General features: G+C 38.8%; 1 protein-coding gene across 1 annotated transcript in view; it reads right to left on the bottom strand.

The window, feature by feature from the left end:
- The window catches only part of tenm1 (teneurin transmembrane protein 1), a 212,672-nt gene that overhangs the window by 185,542 nt on the left and 9,054 nt on the right, over nt 1-18,076 (bottom strand). Inside the window, exons 2-3 of the mRNA XM_011480413.3 lie at nt 13,557-13,821; nt 8,659-8,988 (exon numbers count right to left, since the gene is read on the bottom strand). Of these exons, the coding sequence (XP_011478715.1) occupies nt 8,659-8,988; nt 13,557-13,773 (547 nt within the window). The 5' untranslated portion in view covers nt 13,774-13,821. The remainder of the gene's footprint in view (nt 1-8,658; nt 8,989-13,556; nt 13,822-18,076) is intronic.

Here is an 18,076-nt window from a genome sequence, read left to right as displayed (position 1 = left end):
CATGCCAATGTCAGCCCCAGAAGTGAAGGAAGAAAGATAAGCGAAGGGAAGAGAGTGGAGACAGAAACTGATTAAACTCATGACAAAGTGGTCAACTAATTAGCATCTCATTACAGAACAGTGTTGTAACCCAGATCAGCTAATGTCTTTTTTTTTTTAAGAATTCCTATCCAATCCGCAGTGACTCAGAAGACTGACATCAAATATGTGCTTTATGTGATAAGGTTCATCTCCTAAGTCTCATTATTGCTGCACTTCTCCCCCCTGACTAAGCACCAATAACCAACACCTCCAAAGCCCACTTATTAACCTAGTCTTGTTTAGTTAATCCAAACACAAACAGATATGTAATTACAGACAGTGACTTTCTTAAGCCTCCTCATCAATCAGAGAAGATGTTGCATAGAAGTAATGAGTGGAGGGGTAACCTGTTCTTAATTAAAAGATGAAGTAGAGCACTGCATGATGTCACATGAAAGCATTAATTGGCAGAATAGCACTTGTGCTAGGGCATGACTGAGAAACTGTTGAGAAACACGGTGCAGGCAAGCATATAGGTTTCCCGCTTCTTTCACATATTTAAACAAGGGAAGAGGAAAAAATAGTCTAGTTTAATAGTATAGTTTAGTTTTAGTTTGTCTAAAGTGGCAGGTTTCATCTGTTGTTGGATTAAAGCTTTTTTTCTGAACAGGCCTGCATTGCAGCACACAACGTCCCAAAGAGTGAAATAACAAAAAAACTGCCAATGGGGTAAAAAAAAAGCATTCTTATTTTAGAAAAAAAAAATTCTAATCACTGAGACACTTTTTCCTAAACTAAGATTATTTTGCTGTTTAACATTTTCTCGATGGGATTACTTTTCTTGCAAGACAATCTTAAAGTGAAATAATCCTTGTTACAAGAAAAATTTAGTTTTTGCAGTGCACAGTAACTATAGAAAACACGGGGAGCAGGTGTAATAGCATTTGTCTCAATGATTAGATTTTTTTTCTTTGCTGTTCTTTGGTTTACTTTAGCTGGATGTCATATTAACGAACCCCAGCCTTTCTAAAATGAATCTAGATCTAATGATCTTGACAAGTGCTGAGAAAAACTGCAGTGGAGCTACAGATGTGTTGGTCATTTAATAAAAAATAAAAAAAAGGGGAAAAAAATCTGGTTTAGCTAGCCTGGTTTAGCTAGTGGTTAAATCCATTACTGCCTCTAGGAAATGTCTTTTTTCAGAGGCTTCAATCTGGAAGCAAGTGTTGTTGCTCCACCTGATTTTATTATTTTATTTCTGAGGTTAGGTTGTTTTACCCATTTTTAATTTTGTTACAATGTTTTTGTATTTACTTGTAGCTTCAAATCAGCTCACGACAAATGGATCATTCATTTGATATTGAAATACTGATTTTCTTTCAACATAGTGACTATTAAGGATTTGTCAAACTTGTCACACGTTTGGGAGCACAACAATTTGCATATTTAGAAAATAGATGAATTTAAAAAAGGATTGGATTTTGACAGCAGCACAGGTGGACTAAATGTAACTGCAGATGCACCAACACGTACCATCTTACAAGAAACATAAAAACAGACAAACAAAACTAGCCTAATGAATAATTAGTATTAAGGCTGGTGGATTTGAATTAGTCTGGAAGCTACAGCTGAATGAGTTTTGTTCTAAATCATTTTAAGTGACTTCAAAACAAGTCTAGGATTCAGGTAATGATGCAGGTGATGCTAAGCAGAGGTAGCAGCCTATGACAGGCTTAATAAAGGCGCCTGCCTGTAGGCATACTTTTGGCCATATCGTGCACGTCAGTGTGTGTTTGTCGACACTAAACTCCGGCTGAACTAGTTTTCCTTTTTGCCAAATCCTCCCTGTTCTTACGGGAACCTGTCATTAATTCCGGGTGTTGATGTTTGTCAGCAGGTCTGCTCGGTGCATGCAGATCCCCGCAGCTTTTCCCCCAGGGAGGTGTCACAGTTGGACATGCAGCCACCCTGCCTCCCCCACGTGCAAACACGTAAACATGACAGAGAAAAGAGACAAACAAAAGGAAATCGCTCCCTCCTTTGCTTTTTTCTTAATCTGCCATGCCCTCTGTCTATATTTTCCCACACTCAAATCCACACCTGAACACAAACGCACACAGAGAGACTAAATTGACTTGTCAGCTTCAATCAGACGAGGAATAAAAGGATTCCTGCCAGTTTGTGGCTGACATCATTAATGGGTTTATAGGGGAGTGGGCTCCAAAGACAAAGAGAAGGGAGAGCAAGGTCGGACCGACTTAAAATGCACTCTCATTTTGGCAGAGACGTTCGTGTTTTTTTTTAAACCAGCCCCTTCATGACAACATGCTTTTTTTTTTTTTGGTCTGATTATTTAAAATGTTTTGGGAATAGCTCTAACTTTCACTATCATTCGGGACAGAAACCAGTGCGTGACTTTGTTGTGCTGATGGAGAGAAATGCGACATTGGCAATGCATTTTGAATTAGGGGATGCCACGCATGGACACACCTGGCCATGTGTCAGAACCAGACGTACAGGCAGAGGATGAGAATAAATGGGCTGATGGAGATGAAGGGGAGAAAAAGCTGCCAAGTAAAGGATACCAATACAGCTCAACACATAAATGATAGGGATGTTAGTGAAAGAGAGACTGTGGGCTTCAAAACAAAATCTAAACAAGTCTGATTGATCTAAAATAGGAAACATAAAAAATGACCCACTTTAAACAAAAAAACATCATTAATTACCACAATGCAAAAACATACAATCTCCAAGTTTCTAATTTAAATATTTTATGACACTTGATTTAAGACAAAAATAATAAAAATAGTTACTTTTAATTAATCCTACAAACCTTGTTGAGTCACTTGATTCATATTTGTATATGAAAAAATATATATAATGTTTGTATTTATATTAGCATTAATACAGTACAGATCTTTTGTGAAAGGTGACAAGAAACAGACCTGCTTTATTTAGGGAAACTGGATTTTTATTTTACTCCAACATAATACAAATGTATCTTTAAACCAGTGATTCTAGTCTTACTTTAAGATGATTATTAATAATAAGGAGAGTTTAAATGTTGGAGTATTTATAATAAGATACATTTGGGAGAAAAGTGTTCAATATACCTACTTTAAACTCTTAAGACCTGGCGTCACCATCCGTGGACATCATATTTTTTGTTTGGATTACCACAATAGTTAATAATTCTGTTTAATTGGGGTCCTGTGTCTACCCCATGTAGTAACAATCAGTAAGAATTAGCTCAAATATTAGCTCAGGTCTTAAAACAGCTTTAAGAAAAACGTGCCGATTTTAAATACCAGAGTAATATACCTAAATATGATGTCTAATTTGAAAGTTTTGTTTTGACTTAAAGTGGCAGGACATTACATCTTTTTTTAAGACATCTAATCAAGCTCGTTTCTAATAGTTCTAATGATTGTTTCACTTGCAACACATGAAAAACATCCTTTTTTTTATTTATTAAGTTATTTATTTTAGTTCCAGTGGAATAAAAGGCTTTTGTAGCGCAAAAATAAAAATGTTAAACTGAAAACGCTCTGAAAAATAAAACTCTGTTTTGATGTGATGCTAAAAAGTGCTGGTTATGGAACGTGGCTAACCTGCACGGGTGGTGGTTCAATTATTCAAGGACTCTCACTGTTTAGAGCAGTCTCTGTGAGCAACAGTTGGCCTCAAAACACATGAATCGGATAAGACTGGTCGGCATTTGTATCTGTAAAAGATATAGATATGATAGAAAGAAACATCTCTAAGGCACATTAAAATATCAGACAACCCAAATGTCTTGAGCCTGATTATAATGAGATGCACATGAGTGATTACTGCAGTTGTGAGAGAAGACATGCCACTCAAGGTCAATAAATAAAAACTAAAAAAACACATTTCTCAATTTAGAGATACTATTTTCTCTCAAGGAGTTTTCTAATTTGGAATAGTAACCCATTAGTAACCGAAGGCCACTCGGATCCATATTAGAGGCACTATAGACTCCACTGGGTCCTTAGATCATTACTATAGTTTTACCCTCATTAAGCTTCGGGAACTTCAGAGCATTCAAGCTTTTGTTTCTGAGAAAAAGACCAAGAGTGGTTCCGCAGAATAATAAATGTTGCATTTTAAAGGGGAGTAAGACAGACTCAACCAGCTTTGAATCGAGGGACCGTGATTCTGTGTGATTAAACGGAGGGGAAGAAGAAAAAGGATAATAATCTTGACTCAAAGCATAGAAGCCCAAAGGGAGTCCAAAAGAAACAAGAAACTTCAGCCAGAAAAGATTGAAACTGCTCAAGATTAACAGTATTTTAATTCAATTCAATTTTATTTATATAGCCTAAAATTAGAACAACAGTCATCTTAATGGGCTTCATACTTTCATACATTAAAATGGAAAGATCTTAAAGTCATAGAATTCAATAGGTAATGGCTAAACTAAACAGACTAAACTAAACTGGGCATCCCTGCCCTTAGACCCTCCTTCTCGGTAAGGAAAAACTCTTGGGGAAAAAAAAAAAAGGATACCGGAAAATAACTAAAACTAAACATCTAAAGGGCCCATATGATGCAAAATTAACTTTTCTGGCTTTTACGTCTCATTCTTCTAACACAAACTTTTCCAGTTAGTATTTAATAAGCTTTGCACTTCCAAAGCTTTAGCTGCTGCGAGAGACTTCACCAAATCTGTAAAACTGCTCACAGTGTGTTCTATGTGTTCTATTCTAACCCATGCAGGCTAGAACTAACCCTGGTAAAAGGTGATTAAGGTTAACATTTATAGCTTTGAAATATCAGAGGGAAATATTTCATTTGCCTCCAAAAAGATTGCAGTTTTTCAAGGAGCACAGCAGCTTCTCATTTTCAAGAAAATATATTACAGTTTAAATGTTGCTCTAAAAATTGAGGAGAAAATCTATCCAAGTTAGAACAGCTTTTAAAATGAATCTAAAATTGTTTCCAACAATCAGCATGATTTCTTCATAAAAGTGGAGCGAGTGTTGCATGTGGGACAGAATGATGGCTATCTGACAACAGCAGTTTTCTGAAGTCACGGGATGCAGGCTCAAAGTGATGAAGGTGCAGAGCGAGTGACAGCGATGGATGGGTCAGGCGGGGGATGTGACATGAGAGTTATAAGGTTTTCAATCTTGATTGTAGAAAAAAATGCAGGCATTTCATACAAATATCAGATCAATCATAAATAGAAAAAAGAGGCTAGATTAAATGATATTACAAATAACTAGGTTTAAGAGGAGTTCATAAAGGAAAGATGAATGTGTCACCGATTAATTGAAAATAAATGGAAAAAAGATTCCGAAAATGTGTTGCTTATATGAGAAGCAAAAGCATGTCAACATCCTGAATGACATGAAAACATTTCCTGGTGTAATGCAAAAAAAAAAAGTCAGCAAAAGAGTATTAATCACTGCCTGCACGCTGACACTTGTAAACATTTGAAAAAAAAAGGTTTTTAAGAAGATATTTTACCAAGTTTTTAGTTGGTTTAACTTCTCTTTGCTCTGCCCCTTTCCAAGCTTTTCTCAAAATCACCCCAGTCTCAGTAAGAGCTAGAATCTAGAAATAAAGAAAGTAGCGATAAAATGAGTCAAAATAATTTTGATCAATACTCCTGACAAAAGAACTCAAATTCAAATTCATTTTTGGTTCAATTTTAAGGATGTTATTTCAAAGTTCAAAACATGTGAACAAGTTAGACTGGCATTCTTTGGCATTATTTTGTTTAAGAATAAGTGTTAGTTTTAGACACATTTTGTTCTGAAATGAGTCATTTTCACTTTTTGCAATAGTTTTGAATTTAATTCAATTCATTTAGCCCAATATTTCAACAATAGTCGTCTCAATGGGCTCTATACCGGCAATTTTAATGTTAACATAAAATCGTAAGGATCGTGAAGTCGTGGATTCAATGGGTAAATTCTATACTATAATAACTAAACAGACTAAACTAAACTGGTCATACCTGCCCCAAGACCCTCCTTCGCTTTTTTTGTCACTTTAATTAATATAAACTACAATTGGGTACATAACAACTAAAAAAAAAAATTCATACCATTTGCTTATGACCAGAAGAAAATACGTAATACTGAGGTGAATAACATTCAATTTTAGGTCATTTTTATCAAATATTTAGCTAATTTTGTAGTAGGGAGTAGGGATTGTAGTTTATTTTTGATTTTTATACTTCTTAACACCTATGTGGAACGTTTTAAATTTTTTGTAAGGGTTCTGTGGTTTAGTTTGGTTTTCACGTTGTTTTTAGTCCTATTCTTTGTTGCCCTTTGTCAGTCACACCAGTTTCAGGTAAAGCATGATCCACAGCTGTCTTCATTTCAGTTAATTGCCTTTAGTCTATTTAAGTGTCTGGGTTTCGGTTTATTCTGTTCAGGTCATCTGCATGGTTCCATGGTTTTATTCATGCTTCAGTTTCTAGAGCAGGCATTGGAACTACCAGTTCCTGACTATTTTAATCTTATTATAAGATTTTTTTATTGCATGCACACATGTTTTTACTAGTTTCCAATTTTTTTTTCCTTCTAAAGGGCTTTTCCTGTTTCTAAGCTACGTCTTTTTGCAGCGTAGCACTAAATGCTATTGATTGAACTCAAATGTAAAACCAGTTAAAATCTGAGTAGTCAGAAGACAGAATGTGTCAAACTTTGGAGAGCTATTGGGCATGTCATTGTCAATGTGACATGTGAAATCCACACATAAACCGGCTTTCTTGGCGCTCTGTAACAGAAAAGCCCAAAGCTTTGAACATTTAAATCCTCCCCTGTTCCTGCTGTCACTTCATCCATCCTTATTGTCTACAGTTGTCTTCTGCCTGCCTGTTTTCAGAGGAGGGTTAAAGACGAAGCCCCTCATCTCTAACATTTAATACGTGAATCACAATTGACTGATTACCCACAAGTTCTTGCGTTTCTCTTCCCACACTCATGTCTTCCATATAGTATTTTTTTTCTTCCAAGTCATAATTAAATCAAAAATATTCAAAAACTCTTCTCGGTTATTCTTTTTGTCCTTCCATCTTTAAAGTCCCACTCTAACATATCCTTTGATCTATTGTAAAAGCATTCCCATTGATCTTTTAATTATGATTCTGTAGTTTTTTTTTTTTGGGGGCGTTTTTTTCCTAAACCTAAAAAAGCCTGGTTCCAGGTCATAGTTTTTACAGAGCCAACTTAGAGCCCTTCACAACCCTAACCTAAAATTTCGGGTGAAACACAAATGGCGAGCAATCTTTGAGTTATCCAGCTGGAGATTTTGGAGCAAGATGCCAGCTCAGACGAGAAAAACAAAGACGTACGTGGATTCGGTCGTCTATAAGTGGATGCATCAGAATGAAGCGGAGCAGGGAGCTTGTAGAGTGCAGTTGTAGGTTCTACGTCACAACTCCAAGCTCCAACTGCCTTTTGTCATCTGCTCTCGATTCACCATAATTTGAATAAAGAAATACTCAAACACAATTGTAATCTTTATTTTCTTTATGTTTGTCCTCCAGCCCCAGAAAAATTCCACAAAAACATGTTTAAAACACACAAAAACGTGATTTTTATCTGAGTGGGTCTTTAACCCTCTCATTTTTCCAACAGCTTCACCTGACACTTAAAGACCCGCTTTTCTTTCTGCCATTGTAACCTCAGCCAATCGTTTTCTTTTTATTCTCACTCTAATTATACAATTATAGTACCATTTCTGTTCTCTCATTTGCATTTGTTGCTCTGCTGATTTCTTCATCCTGGTTCTAAATCCCCACCCCCCATCCTCCATCACCCTCTCCCATCTCACCCGCTGAATCCTTTCCACCTTTTTTGTAACGCATAAACAGACAGTGCCCTTGGGGACTGAAGGGAGAGCCCTGCTTTTGTTTGTATGCCTCTCTAACTAACTTTCCATCTGCAGGGAGCCAAGCCAAGCCCAGCAGTGCAAGACAGATAGCTGGCACTATCCCAGGCCCTCCTAGTTGGCTCAAATCATCACCCCTGCCTCTCATCTTCTTCTCCTTCAAAGCTGTGCTCTTCCAACAGAGGCAGTTTTCTGCTGCCCTCAGGCAGCGAGTCAGGCACTGCAGACATGCGACCCCTTCACAGTTCCTTTTCCTGAGAGCCTTAAAGCAAGCTCCGCTTCCCATGGATACTCTGTGCTTTTCCGGGTCATATGGATCCCAGCCACTGCACTCTCCTTAAGCTCCCAGCCAGCCTCAGCACCACTTGCAACACAAGCTCACTAAATATCCAGCTGCACTTTTTTCTGTACTAATTCACATCACAGAGCGTTTCAAAGAGACATCTAAGCATTTGTGCCCAAACCTGAAGTTCTAGCCATGTAATCACCCAGAGGCTGTGACTCAAACCTTCAACATGTCTTTTTTTTTCTCCTTTTGTTCCATTTGCACAAAATGACATGTTATAATGACAGAATGCACAGAGCAGTGCACGCCACAGAAAACACACAGGTTTAAGTCAGCATGTACTCTCTCCATGCACAAAAAGAAATGATCACAGGCCTCCTACTAAATCACGTGTTAAGTCAGTCTGCCCTCTTATTTCACATTGAGTTCTTTGTAAGAGAGAGGGGATTTTTTTTACTTTATTTTATTTTACTTACCGTTGTCAGGCTCTGATTTTCTGTCATGCTCTGTGTCTGTGAGGGAGAGGGCGGAGTTGGCACGGCTGGTGAGACAGGAGCTCTGCTCCGACTTCAGGCCACGCATCCACATGTGCTGAAGACCGTGAGCAGGAGAGGGCTCCACCTCCGGCTCCGTGTCCACATCGGAGCCCACGCCAAGGGAGTAGGCACGACTATGGACGTGAGCAGCCGGTCCAGAGCAGAGTGCCTCCTCTTCCTCCTCCTGCTGATGCTGCTGCTGCTGCTGTTGTTGTTGGTGGATCAGATAATCTGGGCTCCTCATCTGCCCAGCATTACAGTAGTCTAGATCTGGAGAGGAGGGAGAGAGGTGTTGATTGATATCATGCAGACATTAAGCTGTAAAGCCTCTAATAAAGACATGCTTTTTCCCCTCCTTTAAGAAAGTAAGCTGACCAGGTGTTCAGTTCAGACTGGGGATTTGCAGGCAACACACTGAACATGAAATACATTAGGTAAAAGAGAGGTCATATTTGAACAAGCACTTATTAAAAAGTTTTTCTTTTTTCCCCTTTAAACTCGAATCTCCAACTGCCAACTTGAATTTTTCTTAACCATTTGCAGTAAAGCTATATCCTGTTCTGGATGCGAGATGTGTGTTATTGAGCTTGAGATGTATCGAACTGCTGCTCAAACAGACCACTGATCTCATCTATATTCTCCTTGGTGGGGTGAAGAGACCAGATAAAGATCAAACCTTATTAATATTGACTCAGACTGAGAGAAAAATTGAGCTTCATACTCTTTCAGGTATTAGCACGGCCGCCAATCCCAGGCATCAACCTGTTATCTGAGAACATCAGATATACTGTGTTAGTCCTCTGGTTACACTTCAATTCAATTCTATTCAATTGAGCTCTACTTTTTACTGTAGAGTCAGTTGAGTAAATTTTCTTCCTCAATACAGAGTCTCTGTTTAGAATGTATAAGTGGAAGGGATGGAACTGATGTAATTTGAAAGAAAGCAGGGCATAAATTGAAATCTATGCAGACAGTAACCTATACGTTCCTCGGAGATCTGAGGAAGGAAAGACTTCCTGTGCTTCAAAGTTAATGTGTGTGTTAGGTCAGGCCCTCAGAAAGCCAAGCGAACACTTTCAAATAAAGGCAACAGTCCTGTTTACCACTACACTGACCGGCGATGTGTCCTGCTGTGCTTTTTTGATGGGGTCAAGACCAACTGTGGCTCTCTGACTGTTCTGCTGAAATTCCACAGGCCAAAGATTGGTCACCGATAAACACATATGGTTTCACTTGCAACTGTTGAAAAAGGCCAATTCAAGAGAAAATGGGCTATATTCCAAACTGCAATGAGCACAAATCGAAGAAAACAAAAATCAAACAGAGGGTTTTAAAGTTTTTCTTTTAAATCATCTTGATAAAATTGGGATAAATGCAAGGAAACATTTTTTTAATAACTACAGAGGTACTTCTCAGTCATTCCAGCAATAAAATATTTATTCATAAATATAGTTTGAGTGCTGCCTGTCCTTTATTTTGAGAAATTGCTATATTATCTGGGTTATGATTTTATTCTGCAAGTGTCCTTTACTGCGAAAGGTTTTGTGCAAAAAACAAAAAAAAACTCCACAGTATTACTCCATTTTAGTCTTCAAAATTAAGTTTAACTGAAGTGTCACCAGAACTGTCAGAATCCATTCATTAGCATATTTTTTCAATAAATTAAGTAAAAGTCGTGCAATTCTAAAAGCCCTTAAATCAAAGACATATTAGAAATGCAGGGATGGACTCACGTGGAGATATGGAGGAGCTTTAGCCCCTCTGTAAGCTGTCATCCCATTTGTTGCAGTTTTAGACTGTAAATACTATAACTCTACTATACTATAACGGTTTATTTAGAATTAAGTCACACTGATAAAAAAGTCAAGGTAACATTCGTCATCTTCCCACTATGTGATAGTAATGAGGCCAAAAACTGGAGGAATGGAAACAACAGAAAATTATTAAATAAACCCAGACCAATATAACAATGACCATTTTGTAGCCCTAATTTACTAAAGTACAATGTAAAAACGGTATGAAGCATGAAGGCTACTTATGTTCTGGTAAATCGCCTGTCCGTCCTGGGAGGGGATCCCTCCTTCTTGTGGACACCCCTGTGGTTTTTTCGTTCTTTCCGGAATCCGTTTTTCAGTTTTTCCTTACCAGGAAGAAGGAGGGTCTAAGGGCAGGGATGCCCAGTATCACAAAAATGTTTTGCGGATTTCATCAAAGGGTTTAAAAAAACATATTCATTCACATTCAACACATTAAAAGAAAAAGAAAAAATCTTTCAGTTTATTGATGCATTGTGGGCTTCACATTGATGTCATGCTGGAGTCTCTATTTGTTTGTGTCAAACATGATGTGGAGGTGAACCCTATTGTGGTTTAGCTCACTAAGTTATATAGGCCAGAGTTGCCATGCCAACTTGTTGCTTACGCAAAGTTGGACACCATGTTGGATAGATCGAGATGCCGGCTCACTGGTGTGCTACATTTACACAAACAGAACTGAAAAAAAAGGATGTGACTTCCACAAGTAAATTACTGTCAGATAGCAAATGAGAACTTCTTATTATTTATTTTATTTATTTATTTATGTATTTATCAAAACTTTTTTCTGTTGTCCTAAGATTACCAAAGAAAATAAGAAAGTGAGTTTGGAATCATAAATCTTTTAAATTAATATCTTGCTTAAAAGCTTTTTCTTTTTTTCCTTTCTCAAAACCACAACTGTGAAATAGTGTTTTGTTTTCTTTTAGTATATTAAGATTGCCAAATGATAAAAATAAAAACCCTGGTGCGAAAAATAAATAAATACATTCCTTTTTAGGTTGTTTTAAACAAAATCAGAAATGACCCTGACCAGATCTCTCAAATTGGAGTGCATTAAAAAATAAGAACGGCATAAATTTTCAAAAACTTCTGAATAAACATTTTCTTTCCGTAGAATACTCATTGCTATTTTTTAATACAGACAAACACAAAGCAATTTTAAAAGTAAAGTACTAATGTCATTAGTCTGTTGTCTCTGTTTTGTGTTTGTCTTTTAGTCACCATTACTTTCAATAAAAGATTGCTTTGGCATTACCAATTCCATGATAAGAATATTTTCTGAATATGAGAGAAATTGATTTTTAAATATTCTTACATAAATCCTCAGAATCTAGTAAGGCTGTTTATTTTCTTCCTTGCTGGTACATTAGTTTGAGTATTTTGCAAGTTGTAACAAGTTTCTGGCTTTTTTTAACCCAAACTTTAGGAAATGTACTAATCAATGTATGCTAAATAATAAACAAACATAAAGCATTGCTTTGGCCAGCTTTGTTTTGGATGCTTTTTGTCCATCTGTTAACACTATCCTTCTAATGCAAAGAAGCTTAGCAGAGACAGGTGCAACGTAGAGGAAATAAAATGGTGGTGTGGGAGTCAATGGGGAGAAGAAATAGTAATATCAGAGGAAAATCAAAAGTTGTAAGAGGTGAGGGCAAGATGTATTCATTTAAAAGATGAAGGGAAATATGAGGAACAAGGGTGGGAATTAGAGGATAGATAAACTGGCTGATTTTTGTCATGAAAGCTGTAATCTGTTAAAAAATGTCACTGGAGGCAAAGTCTCCCCCCCTTAACAGTTGGTTACTTAGATAGGGTGGGCTATATTTAACTCTGTTGCCCAAAGATGAACAGATGTGCTTTGCAGAACTGGCTGCCATCGACATTAAAAAGGCTGCTTTGGGGGTCGTCTGCACCTCACCATATGACACTGATGGCCTGGGATGTTGTTTGTTATGGAAACGGAAAAAAGCTGGGTAGCTGCTGAAAAGCCGAGTCATTTCCGACACCACAGGCCTTGGTAAGATATCGAAGCAAACTGATGATGACTAATGGCAATTGATGGGTTGCAATTTGACAAACAGTATGATAGAATCCATTGAAGGCAGGGAAGGCTGGGGGTTCAAACCATGCAACTGTCGCTGCCACCTGTTTCTAGGGGTCTAGCTGCTGGAAATGCTTAACGCCACTAGTACCCATGGTGGGCAGGTTCTACAGAGCAGTAAGAGGGTCAGGTAAAGGTGCATCTATTGATCACCATGAGCCCCCACAGCAGCATTCTCCTGATGAGGTTCAGTTTCTGTCTTAACACTACACATGACCTGCATAAAGGCCATCCATCACAGCATGTGTTGGCCCATTTCTCCTCCTGTCTCCAGCAGGAAAAAAAAAAAAATGGGTGTGCATGTGTCAATAGGTGTGTGTGCTTCTGTTAGCCTGTGCCTTTCTGTTGCGTGTGTGTAATGAAGGGTAGTGTTCCACCCCAGGTGAGGCCACAAAGGTTTGGGGTTGACCTAGTTTAGCTGTGGGAGAGAAATATCACCTCCATGGAGAAGAGGTAATTGGCTGCCTCTGACATTGTGGGCTGGATAATTTAGTCTTTTAAAACTTTTTAGTTTGGCGTGTGCGTCTTTCTCTTTTAGCTAGCAACAGCTGCCACATGTTGTTGTAATAGAGCTGATATTAGAGCTGCCGTCCTCAATTCCAAAATGCACAAATAAATCTGCATTAGCACAGTTCACTTATGTGTCAACCCAACATCAACACTCTACCTCATTGCTACCTCTTGCACATCTAATATGTTTGCACAAAATTTTGGACGTAATTTTGAACACAAATCTTGGACATCCTTTATTACAGTTTATATTTGCACACTCTATATGTTGTACATACTGCTTTATTTAATGTTATGTTTTGTTATTTTTTTACTCTTGCACTGGAATGGCCATACTTCAATTTCATTGTACAATGGACAATGAAAGTAAATCTAAATCAATTAATGGCATTATAATCATGATCCTGTACCTGGGTGGGGTTGGCTGTAGTTGCTTTGTCTTTCCCGGTGTGATCCAAGGGTGAGGCGCAGCTCGTTTGTGTAGTCCGGCAGGGTTTCCCGCGAAGTGTAGGAGCGGTGATGAGTGCGCCCATCCTCGCTCTCATCAGATGAACTGGTGTAGGACATCTCCATTTCATGGCGCCCCTTGGAAAGCGGCTGGTAGGGTTTGCTGTCCATCTCCTCCATGGTTTTTAGGTCTTCACGTGTTTACTCAGCAGAGCCACTGCACAGAGTCTGGTAAGGTAGGGCGCGGGTCCGTTTGATAAAGAAGCAAGGGAGAAGATCGAATGAAAGAGGTAGGTGAGGAAAATGAAAGAGTATGGGAGGGGGAAAAGGCAAAAGAGGTCTGTTATTGAACAATTTCTAACATATGTTCATTCCCATTACAGAACGCATTCATAAACAGCATGTGGCGGCTTTCATACACGCACAAAGGTTAGCTGCAAATCAATACACACAGAGGCGACCAAGATAGCTGCCATTTGACTATGTCTTTGAAAAAAAAATTGGCTTGAATGAGACACGGTTGCATATTATGTCAGCTGTATTAGCTTTATCTCTCAACAATAACCATTGATAAGTCGCCTATAAATCATCAAATTTGTCATTGTGACTGGTGTCATTAAATGCTGGGAATCGCCATCACAGTGAAGTGATGATGAAACACTTTTTGACAACAGGCTTTTCAGTGACACTGCCCTCTTTAAAGGGGACGATGATAAATCAACTCGTTTCTGCTCGGAATCACTTGTTCCTCTCTCAACCTCATCAGAGTCTACTTCTGATAACGTCCAGCGTCATACACTTATACCACCATAACTAATGACTGATTGGGATGATGATTGGAGCACAGAAGAAGTGATTAGAAAATACTTAATTCATATTAGTTCTCTTTCACCATGCACTGCTTGAGGCCTTTCCAGCCTATTTCCTGCAGTTATAAAGCTTCTAAATGGAGCTTGAGAGGGTCATTGCTCATAGAGACAAAGTGCTATGGTATTGACCTCTTCAGGGAGTCCTGTAGTCCATATATCAAAGCCATTAGAGCGTGCCTGCTCAATACCTCAGAGATCTGCAGCAAAGGGTGATCACCACCAGTCTGATACAAGTTTACAGCTGACCTTTCCACTGCTGCAGTAATGCTTTTATTCCACCTGAAAGACTCCTTCCTGTGGCCTTGTGCTCACCCTCCTCATTCCCCGAGTGCATGCACTTGCACACAGACAGGCAGACCACCCACTGACCCCTGACGGCAAGCAGTCAGAAAAATGGGCCACGTCGTCCGTGTGTTCATCTCACTTCTTTTTGTTCCCTGCAGACATCACAACGTCTATGATATGCCAAAACTCCTCAACTGCCTTCGGCTCGCTTCATGCCTGCTCTGCTTTTAAAAATAAAACATCTGCTTTGAAATACCGAGTCTCATGTTGCGTCCAATTACAGTAGCTGTACTACAGTGTACAGTGAGCTCTAACAGCACATGCTTGTGGTTCTCTGCAATCACAACGCTTTTCATTTTGATTGACAGGAGTTATTGCAAGGAATCAAAGCCTGCTATTATCTCAGCTGCCCTGTCAGAATGGGATTGACTGGTGTCACCTTCTCTCTGGTACAGCAAGGAGCAGGTATACATTACCCTGTGAGCTCTGAGCTTGCTGCAGGCGGTGACTGCTGTCTGTCCCGCAGAGGCTCTCTGCTCCGTTTTACGCCTGCCACATTCTTACATGCAAGAATGAAATCATGCAATGCAGCACAATGGTGCTCCATCTTGTTCCCCCATCGTGTGCACTCACACTCTGCATGCAGGCTGGCTTGTGAGCAATTTGTTGACATGTTGTCCTGCTTGAATGTAAAAGATGAAAACAAGCTTTTCCAGCGGTGAAAATTCTTTGCAATCTCTGTTTTCTGAAACAGTTCACCTTTTGCTTTTACTCCTCCCTCCTCCCATCCTTGCTTCGTCTCCTCCCCAAACCTCACATGCTTTCCACCCTCCACCTTGTCCTCTGAGACTACTGCATTTAGAGGAGTAAGCCTGCTAGCGGGGGTTATTCCTGTTAATTCTTGCCCACAGTAGGGTGCCCATTAGGGGGTTTGATTCAGGGTTTTGATGTAGAAACCTGGAGGTTGTTTCCTGGAGTCAAACTCACTTCAAACAAGGCACACAGGCGTTCTTCGGGACAAGTCAGCATGTGCCACCTGAGCACAACCCCAGTCTAGTTGTGCAGCTGAGCAACAACACCTTGGGGCATAGCGGTCACCAGAACTTGGCTGTGGGCTACTTCATGAAACAAACAAGAAAAGCCCAGCTAAGATCTGAGAACACTGAAATAATTAGTACTGCTCCAAAATGAAAGTTTAATACAGAAGGGGGAAAAAAAAAAACACATGCAAAACCTTACTTGCACAGATTGCAGCATCACCTTCATCATTTTTTTATCTGCTTGTGAAGCAATGGACTGCAGCGACCAAAGAGAATTGCCTTGGAGAAGCACCTAAAAGCTTTGCTCTTAGTTTCACCATGATATAAGTACTCTAGAGGTGAAACAAGTGTCAGAAAATACTTTCTGGCATCTTAGAAAAAATAGTCACATGACTGTACAGGTTCTTGAAAAATCTCCATGTATTTATTTATGTTATAGGCTGCTATAACATAAATAAATAAAAAAGTACTCAATAGGGGTGTAACAATTAATCAACTTAATTGATGAATCGATTTATGTTCCTACAATCCAACCAGATCAATCTGTCTGAGGCAAGTTGTTAATCAAATTGACCTATGCCTTTATGAAATTGTTTCAAAATGAAATTATTCGATTACATCGGTCATGGAAAATACTGTTTGGATTGAGGCATGGTAGATTTATTTTACTATTAAGTAAAAATGACCATCTCAGCGGATAACACACATGTGATGACAGCAAAACATGATCAAGCCATCATTAGAGTCCAGTGTGTGGAAACACTTTGTATGATCACATGTCTGCAAAATTCAGTGTGGTAGAATGCTCTAATGATGTTCTGTTTGTAACATTTTGATGTGGACAAACCAACCTACATTTATTCAACCTGAACTGTTATTGTTTGCACTACATTTTAAATGAAAGTGGTCCTAAATATATCTTGGAAAAACAACATTGGGCTGAACTGCGTGAAGCTAAAATGTGAATGTCATTAATTCTAGTTTACTTGTTTGTTTGTACACATATTTAATTCACACTTGATAATATTGCAAGAAATACAAGGAATCTGGAAAACTTCACCTGCACTGTTCAGTCTCCAAGTATTTATCTCTGAGTCACACTGGTTGAATTTTTAGCTAAAAGGGTTGTAGATCAATTTATGTCGGTAAATCGAATCGTTCAAAATGAACCAGTATAGACTAAATCTCTTATTATCAACCACAGATTATCATATGAATTGGAATATTTTAAAATGAATCATTACACTAGTGTTCAACATTTTCAATTCCACATATTAGCATTGTTTATATTTTTAAAAAATATAGTCCAAAGTGAAAACAATGTGAGCAAACATACTTTCTGTGTTACTCTGCTGTCCTCTCAACCACATCTGCAATTATTTCTTTCCTGATCAAACACACACAAGAGTGATAATCCACAGCTATGCTGATATAATATTACTTAATGGGACCATTTGTCCACTATATTAACCCTCCCACTCATCCACACCACTCCCCATCAATTCATTTCTTTGAGATGAGCAACGATGGACTAGTGTGCTGGTTTGGAAAATCTGCTCAGAGAAGCAACGGAGGCTCACTGCCACAGTTGTTTTTAACAGGATTTACACTCCAAGTAACCCCAGAGAGAGGCGGGGTCCTTCATTTGTTCACCAACCACAACAAAGAAAACAACCCAGCACAGATCACCAGTAAAGGCAAGGAGCATGAGGACGAGTCAAAACCGATTTTCGCTTCCCAACCTCAAGTGATTGTACTGAAATTGTATCAAAATTGCAGCAAACAAGAAGAGAGAGCAAGCGGAATGAGAGGCGTAGAGAAGATTGGGACCAGGCGAAGGCAGACAAATTGGGTTTCACATTGGTAAATAAACAAGGAGGATAAAGAAGAGCTTAGCGTCTTTCAACAATATTAGCTCTTCAGATTATTGATACTGTATAGTCCGCACATTATAAATACATTTCCACAATGCAAAGAAGGGTTTATTTCCAAAACAGCTTGGAGACCCCCATTGTGTGGGGAACTACTTTCTTTGTTGGCAGAGGCTTTTTCACTTTTTATTGACCCTTGTTTGAAGAGGGATAAGCTAATTTCGCTCATTCAACAGGCTTCGAGCGCAGCCGAAATGATGAGAGAAACTTCGACAAAGGTATAGCATCACCCTATTGTCGTAGATGCTCCCGAGTTGAGTCCTAGCAATCCCCATCGGTGTTTGCAGGCTTTCATTTTGTCTCCCGCAACAACAGCTTAATCACTAGAAGAAAACAGAGACACGGTTTCTTCCTACAA

The sequence above is a fragment of the Oryzias latipes genome, chromosome 10 (genome assembly GCF_002234675.1).
Source record: "Oryzias latipes chromosome 10, ASM223467v1".
NCBI lineage: Eukaryota > Metazoa > Chordata > Actinopteri > Beloniformes > Adrianichthyidae > Oryzias > Oryzias latipes.
The sequence above is the reverse complement of the archived record's forward strand: the minus strand, read 5'-3'. Positions and strand labels throughout refer to the sequence as shown.